The sequence below is a fragment of the Cupressus sempervirens genome, chromosome 5 (assembly GCF_028749045.1).
Source record: "Cupressus sempervirens isolate cs-2001-9-10 chromosome 5, ASM2874904v1, whole genome shotgun sequence".
NCBI lineage: Eukaryota > Viridiplantae > Streptophyta > Pinopsida > Cupressales > Cupressaceae > Cupressus > Cupressus sempervirens.
In genome coordinates this window covers 838,452,123-838,471,545 of record NC_143122.1, presented here as the reverse complement: position 1 = coordinate 838,471,545, position 19,423 = coordinate 838,452,123, and the positions used below count along the sequence as shown (strand labels likewise).

Sequence of the window (19,423 nt, the reverse complement as noted above, 5' to 3'; positions counted from 1 at the left end):
TTTAACTGTGTGATTTTGAGTCAAACTCATTGACCCATGTTTCATGAGCAGTGATTCAACATGAATCCATCTCTCATGAGAATAAATGGAATACTTAGCACTCATTGGATCGAGGTGATGCTCACAAGGGTGAAGCATCGGGACTTCCCGAGAGGTCACCCATCCCAGTACTACTCTAGCCTGAGCGCGCTTAACTACAGAGTTTCCTCCATGGTTAAACTTCCTTTGAAATTCCTTTCAAATATCTGAATCTCCTAAGGTTTCAAACTTGCAATGCATGTAAGATTGCACATTTTCTACAATTATCACTCCGTCCGGAATTTGCGAGAATGCCCTAGCAGGGTCATTATGCAAATTGGCAGTTGCACTTCTTTTGAACTTATACCTTGGTTTCTCCATTATATCATGAAGCAAAGAGGGGTTCATTTTACAAATTTCAAATGACTTCAGAGTTTAGCTTCAACAACGTAGATAAATACCTTAAATTCGTAGAATTGGGGCTTTTGTGTACCTTTGCTTGAATTCACTTTCTGAATGCTTCAATTCACCTTCAATTTGCTCTCAAATCTCCTCCATGAGTTTCTCTAGGCTTCAAACGCTCAAATGGTGATTAATTACTTTGATTTATGTCCTTTTATTTACCACAAGTTCAATCTGCATTAATTGTGGCAGTACGCAAACTAAAAAAGCTGATTCAATAACCAGTAGGCTAAATTCCTTTCTCAAACTCACATATTACCTCATATCTTTATGCGCACTTAACTGTAGCTTCTAAACATCATTTCAATGCTTCACCTAAGTGCACAAAACTTTATGTCATCATGTCAAGTTCTAATAAATTTCTGGTGTGTTATGCCTTGTTTTCTCTAATGAATTGATTGCTGAAATTGATAAGGGGTTATCTACTAGTACAATTGATTTCAGCTCCTTCTCAGACGTGTCATTTGTCTTCTCAGCCCATACTTGTGTACTTGTAAGAGTCTTTGCTTTAACAAATGTTTCATTGAAGTTTTCTACTTGCTCTTTCACTTTTTCTTTCTGTCTTTCATTACTATTTTTATTCCTTCTTACATTGTTGTTTGCATTTCATTCTATAGTTCATGCTATAGTTCATGTTTTGTGATCTCATATTTGGTGTTCTCATGTTGTTCACTCTACGAAACCTTGTTGTATGTCCCAAAGTGTTGCAAATCTGACATGCAATTACATTATTTCTATATTATAGGTCCAAATTAATTTGTCATGTTGTTCACTCTACAAAACCTTCTTGTATGTCCCAAAGTGTTGCAAATCTGACATGCAATTACATTATTTCTATATTATAGCTCCAAATTAATTTGTCTCCAATCTGCAATTTCTAGCAATATGTCCAATATTGTTGCACTTATAACACAACTCCATTTCTTATGATATTTGCGGCTCCCAATGGTCTACTAGATACAGGGTTAGTAGTTTCACATATTCCATTATTATTATTACCTCTAGGTTTCCTACATTCATTAGAATTATGTCCATAAGCAAAGCAATTATGACAATAACCAAAAAAGGGTTTCGTATACTTACCTGTGCAGTCCTTCTTTATGTGTCCAAGCTGATTATATGCGAAGCATCTTCCATTAAATTGTTTATTACTTCTTCACGTTGTTCAAGTGGTTTAGATACTTCTTTGTTCAGATCTTCTTGTTGTTCAGGTTGTTGGTTCACTAGATCTGGTTCCTCGGTAATTTCAGATTCTTTAAATGATTCTCCTTCAGCATATCCAATCCCTGTCTTGTCATAAGCATGTCTTTGTGTCATTATTTGCTCATCAAGCTTCTCTATGTTGGAATACAACTTCTCAAGATGATGCTTTGTTTGTGTAAGTTCTCCTTTAACAATAGTGTTGTACTTCTCAAGTTTTGTATGCTCAAGCTCAGATCTACAATCTCAATTCTCATTCTCTTTCTTAAGCTTAGAAACTATATCACTATCCTTGATCTGATCATTTGACTCTTTCTTCTTGGATTTAGTTGATTCAATTTGCTCTTTCAACTTTTGAATGAAATCTTGTGCATCTCCAAGTTTAATCTTACATTTTTTTGTTTCTTTCTTTTGTCACTACATCAAGTTCTTCAAGAGCTTCCTCCAAGTTCTTCTATAACTGATCCATATCCATAGAGATCTTACTCAAGATGTTAGGCCTCCTTTGAGTAACTGTGCTCTGATGCCAATTGTTAGAAATAGGGAATACTAAGGGGGGGTGAATCTATGTTCCACATACTTTTGCCCAACTATGGATATCATTAACACTCTTTAAGCATGCATATATGATCAAACTGAAAAGTAAACATACCCATAACACAATGCAATTCCTAACACCATTATTTGTTAACTAGGGGAACCCTGGCCAAGGGAAAACTCTAGTGGGGATGGTACTCACAAAATGATCCACTAACCAAAAGTATCTTGTGAATAATAGTGACCCTGTTAGGAGTCTATTACATCCCTATAGTGTATCTATCCTTGTTAGAGGACTAGGCCTTGTTAGAAGCCTCAACCATGTTAGCAGTTGTAATTACAATACAGAAGTAGCGAGTTATGCCCACTGCCCAAACATGCATATACAATAGTATAATCTGTATACAAAAGTTATCTTTATACAAAAACCTTTCTAGCAATAATGATATCTTCAATATCTGAATTGTCCTTTGTAGCTTTTTTCACAAAACTAATCATACATTTGTACAATACCGTGCTATCATCAAGTTCACATCAATACTGAATTTACAAAGTGTGCATCACAATATTATAACATTACATTACAATGTCACACTTATTACAAACAAAAAGTGTCTTCCTTTATACCAAACTGCATAACCAATTAGCCTTCAATACCTTGCGCGTTTCCCAAAACTTAAAATTACTTTTTTCTAAGGGTTAACATCTAGGATGTCGTCCCAACCTTGTTAAGTCATTGTTTTGGTAAATCAAACCAATCCCTTAACCAAAATGCCTTTACTCTGTCATCTACTTTGTTCAGCCTGTTATGACGTATGCCTAAAAGTTGTCCATAGCTCTATCTGTATAGTAAATATTCTTGAGCGCTTTTACCCATGTGCTCATTACATTATGTACTTCCTTCCCTCAACCACGCAGTCTCAAGTGCTTCCAGCAAACCGCGCTAATGCAAAATGTATAATTGTTCCTTGTTTTCCTGAATGATACTTAAACAATTTTCTAAGTCCAAGCATCCAAAACTTAATATCTTGTTTTTCTTCTTCATAATAGGTATATGTTGCCATAAATGACAACCCTATATCATCCTTACATATCCTCCTAACCAAATTGCCAACAAATAGCCCACCAAAAATTAAAAATAAGAAGCTTCCTAGTAACTCTCAACTAAAATTATTACCATCAATAAACACATTTCTATGATAACTACATTTACTATGACCATTTCATTAATTTTAAAACTCACTTGATCATCACATAAGAGACTACAAAAACCTGATCAAGTTGGTATTCAAATAAAGAGAAAGCATACTTTGACATGATTTGTGCAAGTCTTTTATTATCGATAACACACTTTGATCTCTCAAAGGAACAATTGTTTTCTCTTGACATGCGCTATTAAACAAGTTACTATAATGGACTAAAGAGAAGATATCTAAAACCTACGATTGCCCAACACACTAACACATTCTCCTAAACTATGAGTGTGTCCTATAGTTGACTTTTATCACCTTTGTATCTTGCACAACAAGAATCAATAAATCTAGACATTCGAAAGTCACTATAAATGCCATATCAAATGCCCCAACAAATGCACCCTATACATAAGTCAAAGTTCACTTTGCCAACTTTCCAATTAGCAACCTTAGGTTCATTTGTGAATAAAGAAAAGTAGTTGAAAGCCACACAAAGACCAAACCGTGTAGTTGTTGGATACATTAGGTTGTGTACCAAATTCTATAAGAATGATTCATCAAAGCTAAATTGATTATGATTCATCAAAGCTAAATTGATTAACTTTTGGCCAATATATTCACAACAATATTTATTGGTGTGGAATCTTCTTCTTAATCATCCACAAAAATTTCATTTGAAAAATTGAAGCTTCACCATTAGCCAACTAAATTGCTACTGCTAATCAATGATACAAAATCCCTCCATTTTTTAGGTTGAAAGTGCAAAAAACCTAAAACTAATGAAATATGTAATCACATTACTCGTAATATTCAAATTGTCTAGACTCCATATTACCTATTACATAACCTAATCGTTTAGAATCTTCTTAATCATCCACAAAAATTTCAATTGAGAAATTGAAGCTTCACCATTAGTCAACTAAATTGTTACTACTAATCAATGATACAAAATCCCTCCATTTTTCAGGTCAAAAGTGCAAAAAAACTATGAACTAATGAGTCATGTAATCACATTACTTGTAATATTCAAGTTGTCCATATTACCTATTACATAATCTAATCGTTTGACATGTATATTAAAAATGATAGTACCCCTTTCAATCAAGGGTCTAAAAAGACAAGTATCTATTTTAATGTATTCAATTTGTGAACCCTACTTGAAATTGTGAAGTAATTTCCCTAGATTGCAAAAACAATAGCCTCCTACTACCATCCATGTCTTTGTGCCTATTAGCAGTTAGCACATTTAGAAATTCATTTCATTTGAGAGGACTCGAAAAATTAGAAATTGTAAGAGAATAGTGATTATTGTTAAACATGATAAATAAACTAGCATAAAAATCTTAAATACACCCATCAAAAAAAAAAATTAAGAGATGTCAATATAGTGTTTTTCTATTTCACTCAAAATATAGTTTATTTTACTTTAAAACTATTTTATTTACCTATTACATAATCAAATTGTTTGGCATGTATATTAAGAATGATAGTACCCCTTTCAATCAAGGGTCTAAAAAGACACGTATCTATTTTAATGTATCAAGTTTGTGAAGCCCACTTGAAATTGTGAAGTGCTTTCCCTAGATTGCAAAAACAATAGCCCCTACTACCATCCATATCTTTGGGCCTATTAATAGTTAGAACATTTAGAAATTCATTTCATTTGAAAGGACTAGAAAAATTAGAAATTGCAAGAGAATAGTTAACAATGATTATTGTTAAGCATGATAAATAAACTAGCATAGATATCTTAAATACATTCATCAAAAAAAAGTTAAGAGATGTCAATTTAGTGTTTTTTTATTTCACTCAAAATTTAGTTTATTTTACTTTAAAACTATTTTATTTACAACTTTAACACAATAATATCTAAAATTAAAAATCATTCATCAAAGCACTGCTTATTTTGAAAATACTACATTTATAATTAAATATTAATATTTTTCATAGTTCCACAAAGTTTCCTAAGAGGGGGACACATGGACGTAGTGACAGGTTTCAAGGATGGTTGGACCACAAGCCAATATTAGGGGTCAACGAGGGGGTGGTGTGAGGATGGCAACAGAGCACCAATGTGGGGGGTGGTGTTGATATACAAATTAAGTACAATGCATGAGATAAAGGAGTGAACAAAATTGAGACAAAAAACAAGCATTGATTTCCAGAGTGAACAACATTTTTTTTAGCGCATGGCCTAATGCAAGAATTTTGACAAACCTAGAGAATTTGAGATAAACCTAGTAAAGCTCTTGGACAAACCCATCAAAAAAGTACAATCAAAATTGAATCCGACTAAAAATTCTAAGGGTTTTGGAGAAACCTTAGTCAACAAGACAAAAAAATCCAAAAATGCTTCCAAAAACAAAGCATAAGTCTTAAGAGAAAAATTGAGGGTTCGTAAAACCCTAGGCGGTAGAAACAAGTACTTTGTTCACCATAGACGACAACAAGAATGATCACAAAATGCAGTCATGAGTCGTAGATTTACAAAGAGTCACAAATGAAGAATAGATGTCTGTGAAAACCATGCACAAACCCATCATGAGCAGACAGAGTATTACAGAGAACTAACTGGTAAATTATTTGTTATATTAACAAAAGATCAAAACAATCATTATAAAGAATTTGCAAATGTACAAAATAGAAAGTTTCTAGTGAGAAACTAAAAAAGATCATAGAAACAATCTTATCTATCCAATGTATATAATATACAAAAGATGACAACTAAAGTAATATAATAATATTCTAGCACCCTCTCGTAATGGTCAATCTGTCAACACCAAGTTGCCCCCTGAATTTAGAGAGCTTATCTGGACAAAGACGCTTGGTGAGAATGTCTAAAATCTAATCCATTGTTGGAACATATTGCAACTAAACTGTCCCATCTTCAGCCCACTATTGAACGTCATGACAATGAATGTCTACATGTTTGGTTCTTTCATGGAAGACCCAATTCTTGATAAGTTTGAGAACTCCCTAATTATCAAACAACAAGGGAGTCAGACTTACTTGACTTATACAAATCTACAAGCATCCAATGAAGCCAAACTGCCTCACAAGCTACCTTAGCAACTCCTCAATATTCTAATCCTATGAAGGAGAGTGAGACTACATATTGCTTTTTACTAGTCCAAATGACTACACCAGATCCCAAACTAAACACATATCCAAAGGTTGTCATCTTATCATCAACAGAAACCTACCCAATCTGAATTTGTGAACCCGTTGAATCTAAAACCATGACTCCTAGTGTAAAGAAGTCCATAATCAAGGGTGCCCTTCACATAACACAACACATGCTTTGTTGCTACCCAATGATCAACCTTGGGGGTTGTCATTTAGCGTGAAATGTAGTTCACTGCAAAACTAACATAGAGTCTAGTGGAGGTGAGATAGATGAGAGTGCCCACTAGTTGCTTATAAGTGGTTTCATCAATGAGAGGAGAATCAAACTTGGCTAAGAACTTTAGTTCCTTCTCCATAGGCATGGAAGCAAGTTTACAATCTTGCATTCAAAATCTATCAAGCAAGTTCCTAGATACTTAGACTGAGAAATAAAGATGCTACCATCCGTCTACCAAACCTCAACAACTAAACACTAATGGAGAAGCCACAAATCTGTCATATCAAAATCCTTGCACAACTCTTGTTTGATTATTGTAATCAAATGTGTTAAACTACCAGTAATGATCAAGTCATCCACATAGACAATGAGAAAGAGAACGTCATCACCAGAGAATTTGATATACAGATTGCTATCAAAAGGGCAACATTGAAAACCAAGAGCAACCAAGCACTAATCAATCGTGATGTACCATACTCAAGGGGCATGTTTGAGTCCTTAGAGTGCTTTCTTGAGTCGACATACTTAGTGGTCTTTGCCAACAACCTTGAAACCAAGAGGTTGCATCATGTAGACTTCTTCCTGCAACTCACCATTAAGGAAGGCACTCTTAACATCCATCTAATGGACTTTCAATCCAAAATTAGTTGCAATGGCGAGAAGAAGACAAATTGTACTTACCATGGCAACGGGAGCAAAAGTCTCCTCATAGTCAATGCCCTCCTACTGTGTGAATCCTCGAGCAACTAATCTAGCCTCGTATTTATCCAAGGTACCATCTACATGATACTTGACCTTATACACCCATTTGCAGCTAATGGGTTCCTTCCCTGTAGGAAGATCAGAAAAAACCCAGGTGTTGTTCTTTATAAGAATATGTATTCTGCATCCATGGTTTGTTGACAGTCTTGAATCCCTTTTGCTCTTCAAATGTCTAAGGCTCATAAATACTATGAAGGTTGGCCATGCGAGCAAAGGTACTTGTATTTTGTTGCTTGCCCTGATTTCTACAAGACCTGCCCTCAATGACCTCATCAAGATGAAGCTCACTGATGTTCTTAGCGGGATAACTTTGAGAAACCCCCCTTTGGAAAAATGTACAAAATTTTGGTGAACCCAACATTATTTAAAGGGAACAAAATTAAATTTATTAGCAATTTTTTTCAATTGTATGAAAATTCTATAAAATCTAGGCGAATTTTTCCTTATTAAAGAAAATTGTAAACCAAAAGTACACATACCTAGCAACCATCATTTCACTATTATTATTATATGGAGCCTAATTAATTATCAAAATTGAAGGTTAAATTTAGCCCACTTTTTATTGCTGTAGTTTCCCTCCAAATTATTATATGGGGGTTTGGGGGCAGCACTCCTTGTCGCAATACTAAGCGAGGTTGAAGGGAAGTTTTCCCGAAAGCTCGAACAACTTAAATATTTTATTAAGGCACCCTGGGTTAATACTTTAATATCTTATTCTATCATCTAACATCTACCAACCCTGACTTTTATAACCGTTCAATGATCCTACGTCAATGGTCGAAGTCCTATTTGGGCCAAACTTTTAAAGGACACCAAGTTTTAGAGAAAGTCCCCAAAATAAGGATGTGTCTGAAATCAAATCTATTTCAAGCCAAGTGAAAGAATAAAAAGTTCCATGTAAAGTATTCGGAATAGAGAAAACTGTCAAATATTTGTACTTAACCTATAACCTAACTTTAAGTTTTACCACATATTGGCGAATATGACCATCGAATAAGACAAGCCTTGGAAATCATTGGTGAAAATATTTAATTTACCATATAGAAAGATTAGATTCTATTGGCGAAGACATCACTAAAATACAAATAATTTTGTATCATTATTAGTGATTGGCCTAATGTATCATTATTAGTAATTGGCCTAAGCATGGGACCCAATTGTCATAAATGTGGGCAATATGACCACCTCGAAAGTGCTTTTTTTTGGCCAAATTCGAGGTACCCGATGAGTGAAATTCGTCAATTGGCAAATATTGGCCACTAGAGTTATCCTTGGTTTGGGGCCCACCATTTAGGTCAAAGAGTAGATGTCCCAACATCAAATGGAGGAATAACTCGAAATGGAGATGAAAGAGGTTCTGCAAGTGGAAGATAAGCATCATCTGGAGGAAAGTCAGGTACTGCATCATCAAATTCAAAATCTGCGTCATCCCTCCCATCAAGGGAACCCAATGGAAGATGGACACCCCAATCAAAAGCCTTCAAAGGTTGATCCTCAAAATTCTGCTCAGACGAGGAAAGATGAAATGGTCCTCATTCTTCATCAAGGACAACATCGTGATTGAAGAGAAGACGATCAATGTCTACATCCATCAGTCAATAAGCCTTATGGTTGTCATTGTATCCTATAAACATAAGCTTATGACTCTTGGAATCAAACTTGGAGCGCTAGGCATCTAGAATCCATACATATGCTAAAGAGAAAAAAGCTTTCAGAGGACTAATCTTGGGTTTACAACCAATCCAAGCTTCCTCAAGAGCCTTCCCCTTGACTGCATGTGTGAGAGCCCAATTAAGGAGATAGACAGTAGTAAACATTGCTTTTGCCCAATATTTTTTGGAAGCATTTTTTCGTTCCATCACAAACCTAGCCATTTTTGTAATGGCACGGTTGCGGCGTTCTACAATGTCGTGGGGTGTATGGTGTGGTTAACTAATGTTTTACACCATGTGTATCACATAAAGTGGATAAATCAATAGAACAAAACTCCCTCCCATTATTAGACCTATCAAACATAGTAGAACATCTAGACTCTTTTTCTACTAAGGCATTAAATTTTTGAAATACAATTAAGCCATCTAAGAAGGTATACCCACATTTTCCAACTGAAATCACCAATTAAAAGTAAGAAATAAATGCACCCAATACCAAGAGGAGTATTCATCAGATCACATACATCACCATGGACCAACTATAGTACCTTAGAGGCTCGTCATGAGTCACCATCCTTGAATAGCCTCTTATGTTGTTTTCTAGCCTAACAAGTTCTACAAACTTGTTGATCTAAGGTTGAACTTCAGGTAGGCCATGTATTAAATCTTACCAAATAAGTTGGGCAAGAGAGTGAATGTTTGAGTGACCATATAATTGATGTTAGAGACTATTGATAGAAGTTGATTTTGTTGTGAAGACTTGCTCAAAAGAATCACCCGTATCCACAAATTTGTATAGACCATGATCCTCAATGCCAACAACTATAGTAGTGCAAGTCACATGATTATCAATCGAACACCTATGTGCATTGAATACAACATCAAGCAAAGGAGAATATCACATGGTCTTACTCATCAAGAGTAGGTTTAGCTCCATGCTAGGAAAGTAACATACATTGAAGAATATGAGATTCCTCCCACCAGGTTGTATCTACACATTTCCCTTGCCGACAACGGTATACTATTTACCTCCTCCAAATATAAGTGAATTGGTAAAGGGAGAAAATTTTGTAAACCAATTGCACCTATGAGTGAAATGTCAAGTAGCACCAAAATCTATATACCAAGTAGAAGATTTCACATGGTCTATGGGTTTTTAGCCATGAAGGAGTAAATGGCAGATGCGTTCGGCTCTACATGTTGAGGTAATAGCATGGTATCTAAAACATGAATTCCGATGCAAAAAACAGAGGCAAATGCAAAATAACAAACTTCAATAAAATAAAATATGGCTAATTCAGATTTCAAGAAAAAAATTAGCTAACACAGAAAAATCCGACAAAGACCTAGAAGAGATTTCAAAAAACCCGCAAAGAATCTATAATCAAAATAAAATTCTCATTGGTAAGGAACTTGAAGCATAGAAAACGAGACACCTAAAAAAAATTGAAAACGACCCAACTGAGATCTAGAAAAAACCCACTAAGAATTTGGAATTAGATTTTGAAGCATTCAAGAAAGTAGGGAGTTTCGAATAAAACCCAAGTCTAAAAAATGGTAGGGTGCTTGTTCGAGACTGCAAAAAAATGACAAATAACCTTTGTGGAAGCAGAAAAACGATGACATAAGGGGTCGTTGAGCTCATACAACTGTAAAACAACTACTCGTTGAAGGAGAAAATCACACAGAAATTATGTCAAAATACTCAAAACTTATGTGAGAGAGAAAGAAGATGGCAGAACAGAATCTGTAGTCCCACACACAGGAATAAACTGGAAAAGAGCTTAAAACAATTTGCGAACGAAATTGTGGGTGGAAGAATTGTTGGCTGCAAAAAACACGGGTCAATTTAATCAAAAAACACTTGCAAAGCAGTCATTTTTTGGGCATAGAAAAATTTCAGACTAGAAGCACGGGTCAAAACGACCAAACAAGTCATCTTCGAACAACAAAAGCTTACAGTTTGAAAAAACAATGAAGCACAGAATGCACAAGAAATAAAGCCATGAACAAATACCTTTGACCCCAAACATAATTGCAAAAATGGCGTCAACTATAATGCAAAAACCCTGGGCAAGTTTAGAAAAATGAATCTCTGCAAAAAGAAATTGAAGTAATTTTGAAAAAATTGAGCAAATAACTATAGTGAAGACATTATAATTTTATGTAAAAAATCTAGGCGTCAACTATGACACCAAAACCCTTAATAGGTTCTAAAAATGAATCTCTAGAAAAGTAAGTTAGAGTAATTTCAAAAAAGTTTGAGAGAATAATTTCAGTAAAGAAATTATAAATTTTCATAAAATGACTAGCTCTGATACCATATTACTAAGGTAATTGGTAAATTATTTGATGTATTAACAAACGATCAAAACCAACATTATTAAAAAATTACAAATGTTACAAAATAGAAAGTTTCTAATAAGAAATTGAAGATCACAGAAACGATCTTATCTACCAAATTTACATAAAATATGAAAGATGACCATTAAAGTAATATAATAATATTCTAATACAAAGAGGGCCCTATGAATAGAAATCAATGTCGAGGCCAAACACGTTGCAGAGAAAGCCATGCACATTGTCATACAAAGGCCAAGAAAATCATGTCCATCTACAGATAAACAACCGCAAACCAAATCAATGAGGTTTCTCAAAACAAAAAGGCCTTGTGTGGAAGCAAATAGGACAGAAAATCTTGATGAGCATTAGAAACATGGAATAAAACGTGAGTTTTCAAGAAAAAAGCAAGTCACAAACAAAAACCCCTAACCCAAAATAGTTGCAAAAATGGCATCAATAGTGATGCAACAACCCTACTCAAGTTTACCATGTGAAGTCTCATGGTTTGCCGCATGAAGATTTTTCTGATGGGTTTTCATAATTTTTTCCCTTCAAAAAAATATGATGGGTTTTCTTAATTTGTTTCCTCAAAAAATTTCTGATTCCGTAATTCACAAAGTTGCATGGGATTCATTTGTAGGTTTATAATTTTTTCCTCACAAATTATCCACTGGGTTTGTCATTTTTCCTCAGAAAACAAGCTTTCTATTGTCTAATACATGCATCTGATTCTGTTGTCTGGTTTTGATAAATTTTTCACCTCAAAGATCATGTCTAATTTTCCAATTTTTCTCTTAAAAAATCATGGCTTTTTGTAGTCTTCTTTATAGGGTATCATGTTCACTTGCAATGTTTCAAGGGTTTGCTGATTTTTCCTCAAAATCATGTTAGTTGTTCTCAATGTTTGTCTTTGTCTCTAGGGAAGAGCAGATCCATTATCCAACATCAGGTTGGATGTTTTGTGATCATTTCTGTTCAGAAGTTTTGCTGATTCTAGAAGGGTTAGCGGTAGACTCATCTCAGTGGCAGTCTCTTGTCTCTTGTTGCAAAGCATTCTGGAGAAGGGGATACCCTTCTCTATTCTTTTTTGAATGGATTTTGGCTTGTTGCTCATTAACATTTTGTAGATCCAGGGAGGGTCTTAGCAGCAGCCAAATGTTTTGCAGAATTTGTGACCAAAAGACAACAGTTAGATGATGTCCATTTGGGAGGGTATTAGAATATTATTATGTTTCTTTAATAGTCATCTTACTTAGTCTTTAGTTTATCTAGTAGTTTCTATTTCTGTCTTCAGTTCACAATTGTTTGTTTTAGAGACATTGTCTTTGTAAATCTAAACAAGGAGTTTTCATCTCTTTTGTTTAATACGACTACAACAACATCGATTTACCATAACAATGATAACATCTATCACAAAACAATTATGGTTACTAGAAACATTCTAATAACAAAAGAATAATAACAATATTAGAAACATTCTAATATTACAAGAATTACAATATTAACCATTGAAATAATAAAAAACAAGATATTGCAGAGATAATTTCCTAAGAGTCACTACCTATCTCTAATATATGCAATTATATATATGTTGAAGTGAATTGGTGCGTCTTGCACTTAGTGCAATGATCCTTGCTATGTCAAATATGGCATTTAACTATGTAATTGAGATCTAATGATATTACTTATAGCAAAACAAATTGTTCTCTCTGGTATAATTCTTATAGCATGCAATGTATAGTCCTTAATTATCACTTATAGCAATACCATTGTTGTTTTTAATGAATACTTCAATCCTTGCAACCAATTCTTCTTATTGCCTAAAGCAATATTTGCTACGTCTGATATGCTGATATGTTGAGCAATTTTGAAGATATTGCTATATCTGATATGGTCAACTAATTCTTGCAAAAAGTTAGTGTCTTCAATCTGACTTTATGTGTATGCAACCAATAATGTCCATACTCAGTCAATATAGAGCAGATCCAGAATGAATAGAAGAAGAGATAAATGTCCAAATCGATGTTGAAATAAGTGAGATCGAAGCCTCTTTGATATGCGTTGAGGAGTCATGGATATGAAGAGTTGCATACTTTAACCCTTTAAGAAGCATACATTACCCTAAACACACCTCTTCATAATAAATCAATTTATTTCAGTGTTACAGGTGGATGGCCCCAGTATGTTTCCAGCCATCCCCGTCTCCAAAACGTCCCAAGTACAAGAGATGCCTAGAAGACTTTAACTTGGCATATGAATTCTACTAATTCTTATATTTTAAGGTTCTATATGTATAAGTGCATGTTATATCCATGTTTTCAAATTAATATTTTATTTCTTTACATATTTTAATTTTCCCTACTGCTATAAAGCTGCCCCCTTTGTCGTCACCTATACACCCCCAAAATTGGCAAAAAAAATTGCCATCCTAAAAACTCGACCCCATCCCGAAAACTTGAGGTAACACTGATTTATTTATTTAAATCGCACCTCTTGACTTCACTCTGCTAATTGTCACAAATTAGATAACTAATAAACTTGTTGCTTTTAACATTGTTTATCATTCCCCTTTATGAAGTACAAAGCCACCTTAGTGGGAGATTGTAGCCTTCTTTCTGTTAATCATTTTGTCTTGCTAATTGTTGCTGTTTGTATTTCTTCTCAAAATTGCATTGTGTTATCTAAACTGATTGCTGTTTTACGATTATTCATATTTATTACCAAGTAAAGCAGATTGCTGTATTATTAATTATAACTATTCCTTGCTGCTACATGAAGGTGCTCTATCTCTGCATTTTACTCTCTTATGATCACCGTTTACTTGAATATCCTCGATATTCTTAGTCACCATTAGAGGTAGTTTGAATGATCTAATTGACAATTCTTAGAGGCTATGAAGGATAATTGATATATTGATGCACAATGTGTCTGAATGGTTTATCCTTGGTAATTTGGGGTTGTGAATCACTGCTAGCCATTATTTACTGATTGAAGTATCATATTTGTTGAACTTATCCTCCTTCCATGATGATGATCTCTTCATTTTTGGTATGGTCGAGATATTGGAAAGACTTGCCCTTGTGATCGATAATACCATGAGCATGTTACTCACTATCTTCATCTTCTTATCATCATATGATGATTGTTGTCATGATGGATACATCATGATGATGTTGCTATGAATACTAATTGTTCCCCTTTATGAGAAGCCACCTTAATGGGAGATTGCTAATTCTTGCTGTGCATTTCTTCTCATTATTATTTGTCTTCCTAATTCCTGTTGTTTGCATTTCTTCTCAAAATCACATTGTGTAATCTACATTGATTGCCTCTTTATAAGTATTCATCTTTATTATTTGATCGTAATTATTTGTCTTGCTAATTCTTGCTGTTTGCATTTCTTCTCAAAATCAAATTGTGTTATCTACACTGATTGCCTCTTTATAAGTATTCATCTTTATTACATCGATGTATTACTAATTACAAATTATTCCTTGCTGCTATATGTAGGCGCTCTACCTCTGCATTTTATTCTCTTATGAGCACCACTTACTTGAGTATCCTTAGTCTTCTTAGTCACCGAAAGAGGTAGTTTGATTGATCTAATTGTTTTTTCTTACAGACTGAGAAGGATTATCAATATATTGATGCACAGTATGTCTAATAGATGTTTATCCTTTGATTAGTAATTTGGGGTTGTGAGGCACTGCCAACCATTATTTACTGTTTGAAGTTTTCCTCCTTTCTCTGTCCTATGTCTTTGAGCCCTTTGGCAGATTGCTTCAACTACCTTTGACACAATGGCAGGAAAGGGAAAGGGGGGAACTTATTTCCTCCTTGGATACCAATTGCAATATCCAATATCCCCTACAGGACCTTACTCTAATTTGCCCAAGAAATTCCCGGATAAGCTATGGATGATGTTAGGAAATGTCATTGTCAACTTATTCCAGATTCAAAATACATGAGATTATTCCCCCAAAAAAGCAATTACAGATGTGAAATCCAACAAAATGATCATATTACTTAACAAACACAACAAACAAAATGAAATTCACCAAATGAGGCATGTTTTTCTAATAAAGAAAACAAATTTGTGCACTATGAAGCAAGGTATATTCAATGAAACATCCCCTACAAATTCAAAAAGAAATTGGGTAATTACTCATCAACAAACATAATTCTATTCCCAAATCAGTAGTGAATCAACATCGAAATTTAAAATTTCGTAATAAGTTTCAAAGCATATGGCTAATTTAATGGCATTTTTCACAGCAATTTATATTTATTGATAATTGTGTTAAAACTGGCCCCCAAATTTTTTTTATAGTGGTAAAAACCACAAACTTAAAACTATTTAATTAACCTTTTCTCTTCTCTTTTTCTAGATCTGAGTAAGCTATCACAAGTCACATATGCCTTGACACTTTCTAAAAACATTTTATAGAGTCAATTGACAAAATATGAAGTGAAGAATAACTAAGAGACACTTAAAGCATTATTTAGATTGTTCATTAAATATTTATTGGTTGTCTGTTTTTCCTTCAGGACCAAACCACACTTATCTATAAATGGGGAGCATTATTTAGATTGTTCATTAAATATTTATTGGTTGTCTGTTTTTCCTTCAGGCCCAAATCACACTTATCCATAAATGGGGACGACTTGTAGTCAAGTTAAACTACAACTATCAATTCATTCCTATTTAACCATCTTTGTTTTCTTTCAGGACTCAAATAAGGCTCACTCGTATACGGTAATAAACTCGGGCAGTGAAGAACAGGGACCAGTAACATATTCTTCGTTAGGCCCAAAGATATGTACTGAACTGATAAAAGGTAAGAAATTCTCACCACAGAATCAAGATGATTTGAGCACATAAACACCTAGCAAACATGCCAATTCTTACACATTTTGTTTTGAACCAGTTTAGCACTAATATAGGCGAGAATAGATAAGGAGTGGAAAAAAAATAAAGTAAATAGAACCCTTACAAAAAAAATCACATTAGCCAATTCTAACTTCTAAGGCTAATAATGCAAAAAGAACATGTCCAATTCTCCGTTAAAAACATCCATGTTGTGAAGTTTTCTTGGTTTCACGTTACATGATCTCTGTCGTTAACATGAACGCGTCCAAAGCAGGTGATCTAAGCCATAAATAATTCTATTACATAAAAACTTTAAATTTATCCATATTTTAAAATTTTGGGAAATACTCTACAAATGAAAATCATTTGCCAAACAAAAAAATACAAATATCCACCATACTAAGGTTTTTCAGTTCCATTTACATGATATGTCTATTCGTTATTAAAATAGTTCGTTCATTCATTCATTCATTCTCAATTCTGATAACATTAACGTAGCGAACTACGAAAAGATAAGTAAAAGTTTCAACACTTGTCAAAACAATAAACTACATTTTTAACAATTACTTCGACAAAAACACTTACAAGTAACTGATATCCGTGGATTTTAGCAGCTCCGCTATTTTTCCAGCCTGCGCTAAAACAGCTGAGCCTTTGGCCGCACGGCCATCTCCATTCTCGAACAAAGCAAGCTCCTCGCTGTCAGCTCCGAAGCATATAGGCAAATTCGGCAAGGGCAAAGACAGCGCAACCTCCGAATACGTAGTATTCGACAGGCTATACGTATTCGTATTCATGATCACAACTTTTTCTCCCTCTTAAACCCTCCGCGCGAATTTCATCGTATATTGTACACCAACATACCGTATAATACACCTCTACTTTGAGGGTTTGAAAAAAAAAATACAAAGAAATCTCCTCTGAAATTGAAGCCCTAAAGTTCACTAAATTTCGCTCCGCAGCCACCAATTAACTGTAAATTTCACCAAATCTGACAAAATTGGAATCGTTCTGTAGAGATTTTGGTGGCTTTCGTAAGTAATTTGCGGGAACTGTAAAGTCCCGCCATTGATGGAGCGGAAAAATGGAGCTAGGGTATGAATTTTGACTGCTGCTCTGGATGAGTTTCAAGTCATTCCCTACTTAGTGTGTGATTTGCCGAAAGGTAGAGTCTGCGCGAAGGGGGCTTTTCTTTTTGTTTCGATCTCGTATTACTTTTTAACTATTGTTCTATCGTTGAGCCTCTTGAGTTCGAAAGTTTTATTATATTCTCTCTTCTTCGAGTATTTTAATTTGTATGCGTAAAGTCAAATGAAGATGAGCTTAAATCATTATGTTTCGTTTATTTATTGTTTTTTTTTTTTTAAAACCTGTCCTCTGCATATATTTTTTCAAAGATTTTGGCGACTAAGTTTACTCTTTTTCCCCAGCAAAGGAACCTATACCAGTATCGAGTATAAATGTATTGTGTTCAAAGCTTATGAGTACGATGTTGTTTTGGGGATTAAAGAATATATTTTGTTTTTTGTTTTTTTTTTTTTTTAAACATGGTATTGTTGATTTTTCTAATTAAGATTTTTTTTTAACTTTTAAAACAAGTATCTTGAAATCTAGTTTAAATGTATAATCATGGAGTATTCATTTGTTAAAATTATTAATTCATAATATTAGATTTTATATAATAATTGTTAATAGATGTATAATTGAAATATTAATTATAGATTACTAGTTTATTAAATAATAAGAAGGATAAGATTGTCACAACTTATTTGAATCAATGAACTAATTCAATAGCGTTGTGATATTATGTTATTGTTAGAACATCTTAAAAGAATAATAATAAATTGATATTAATAATAATTTTATGGAGCTTTGTGAACATGGTATACCAAATACATTCTAACAAAATAGACAAAAGAACGAAAAGCATACTAGAAGTAAGCATAAGTAATGTCATATATCATGTAGAGACAACTTTGTGATAATAATAACTACTTAGCACTAAGAATGTTCTTATACTAAGGTCATTAATGCCATCATTGAATAATAGAGTGCAAGGGGATAATTGCAAGCTTAAATGCATCGTAAAAGTGGGTTTATGTGTATTAAATTCATGATAGTGTTCATAAATGTTATAGTGGCAACATAAAGCATCAATTGTTAGGATTAGTGCGACAGAAATAATAATTACATTCAAATATGACCAATATCAAAAAATAATAAATCACATGGAAGAGAACACAAGACACAAAGATTTAGCATGGTTCACCCAAGCCCTGGGCTACATCCATCAAACAGGGAGTCCAATATTCTTGTTATCTAGTGATTACAACCTAATTATAATCTGCAATATCTTACAACACAATATTGTTGCAAGAAGCTACAATCTCATCATACATTGTGAAATCCCTAAACCTGAGTCATTTTATACAAGTTTTTTTTCGCTTAGAAAATTAAGGCTAGAATAAGTCATCTAATAAATAAAACAGCCAGCGTATTTTACAATAATAAAGTCAGTTGAGCTTTCGGGTTTGCTGCCTTCAAAAACCCCTATAGGGGTGTTGTCCTTCAACCCCATACAGTACTACGGCAGGGAGCGCATCTAGGGCTCTGCCTCAAAACCCTGCAAGGGGCACTGACACTTGACATGTCTTGGGGACGCTGCGCCCAAATCCTTGTCATAAAATATGGAGAAAACCCCATCAAATAAAGTGGTAAAAAATTAACATCCAAGTTTGATTAGGCTCCACATCACAACATCGATCAATATCTAAATGTTCTAACTACAAAGATAACTTTCAAAAAGATCAAGTGATAAGCTCACAATTATAATCATTAATCACAAAAAGATGGAACATCTCACGCTCTACTTCTAACATTTTTTTAAAAACTTGTTATTGATTTACATGGGCCTTTGAATTTCTAATGCACAAATGGTTGTATTGTTAGTATATCATGTTATACATGAAGAAAATAAGAACAATGGATATAAGGGATTTGTCCACCTTTTCCTAATGCACAATCAAGAAGAAGATGACCCAAT

At 34.0% G+C, this 19,423-nt stretch overlaps 1 protein-coding gene across 2 annotated transcripts in view; it reads right to left on the bottom strand.

The window, feature by feature from the left end:
- The window catches only part of EMB2773 (PHD finger family protein), a 185,778-nt gene extending 168,079 nt beyond the window's left edge, over positions 1-17,699 (bottom strand). Inside the window, exon 1 of one of the 2 annotated variants that reach the window (XM_089832698.1) lies at positions 16,966-17,699. In XM_089832698.1, coding sequence (XP_089688824.1) covers positions 16,966-17,177 — 212 coding nt within the window. In that variant the 5' untranslated portion in view covers positions 17,178-17,699. The remainder of the gene's footprint in view (positions 1-16,965) is intronic. The other variant, XM_089832699.1, reaches the window with a different exon arrangement.
- Between the last annotated feature and the right edge of the window lie 1,724 nt (positions 17,700-19,423).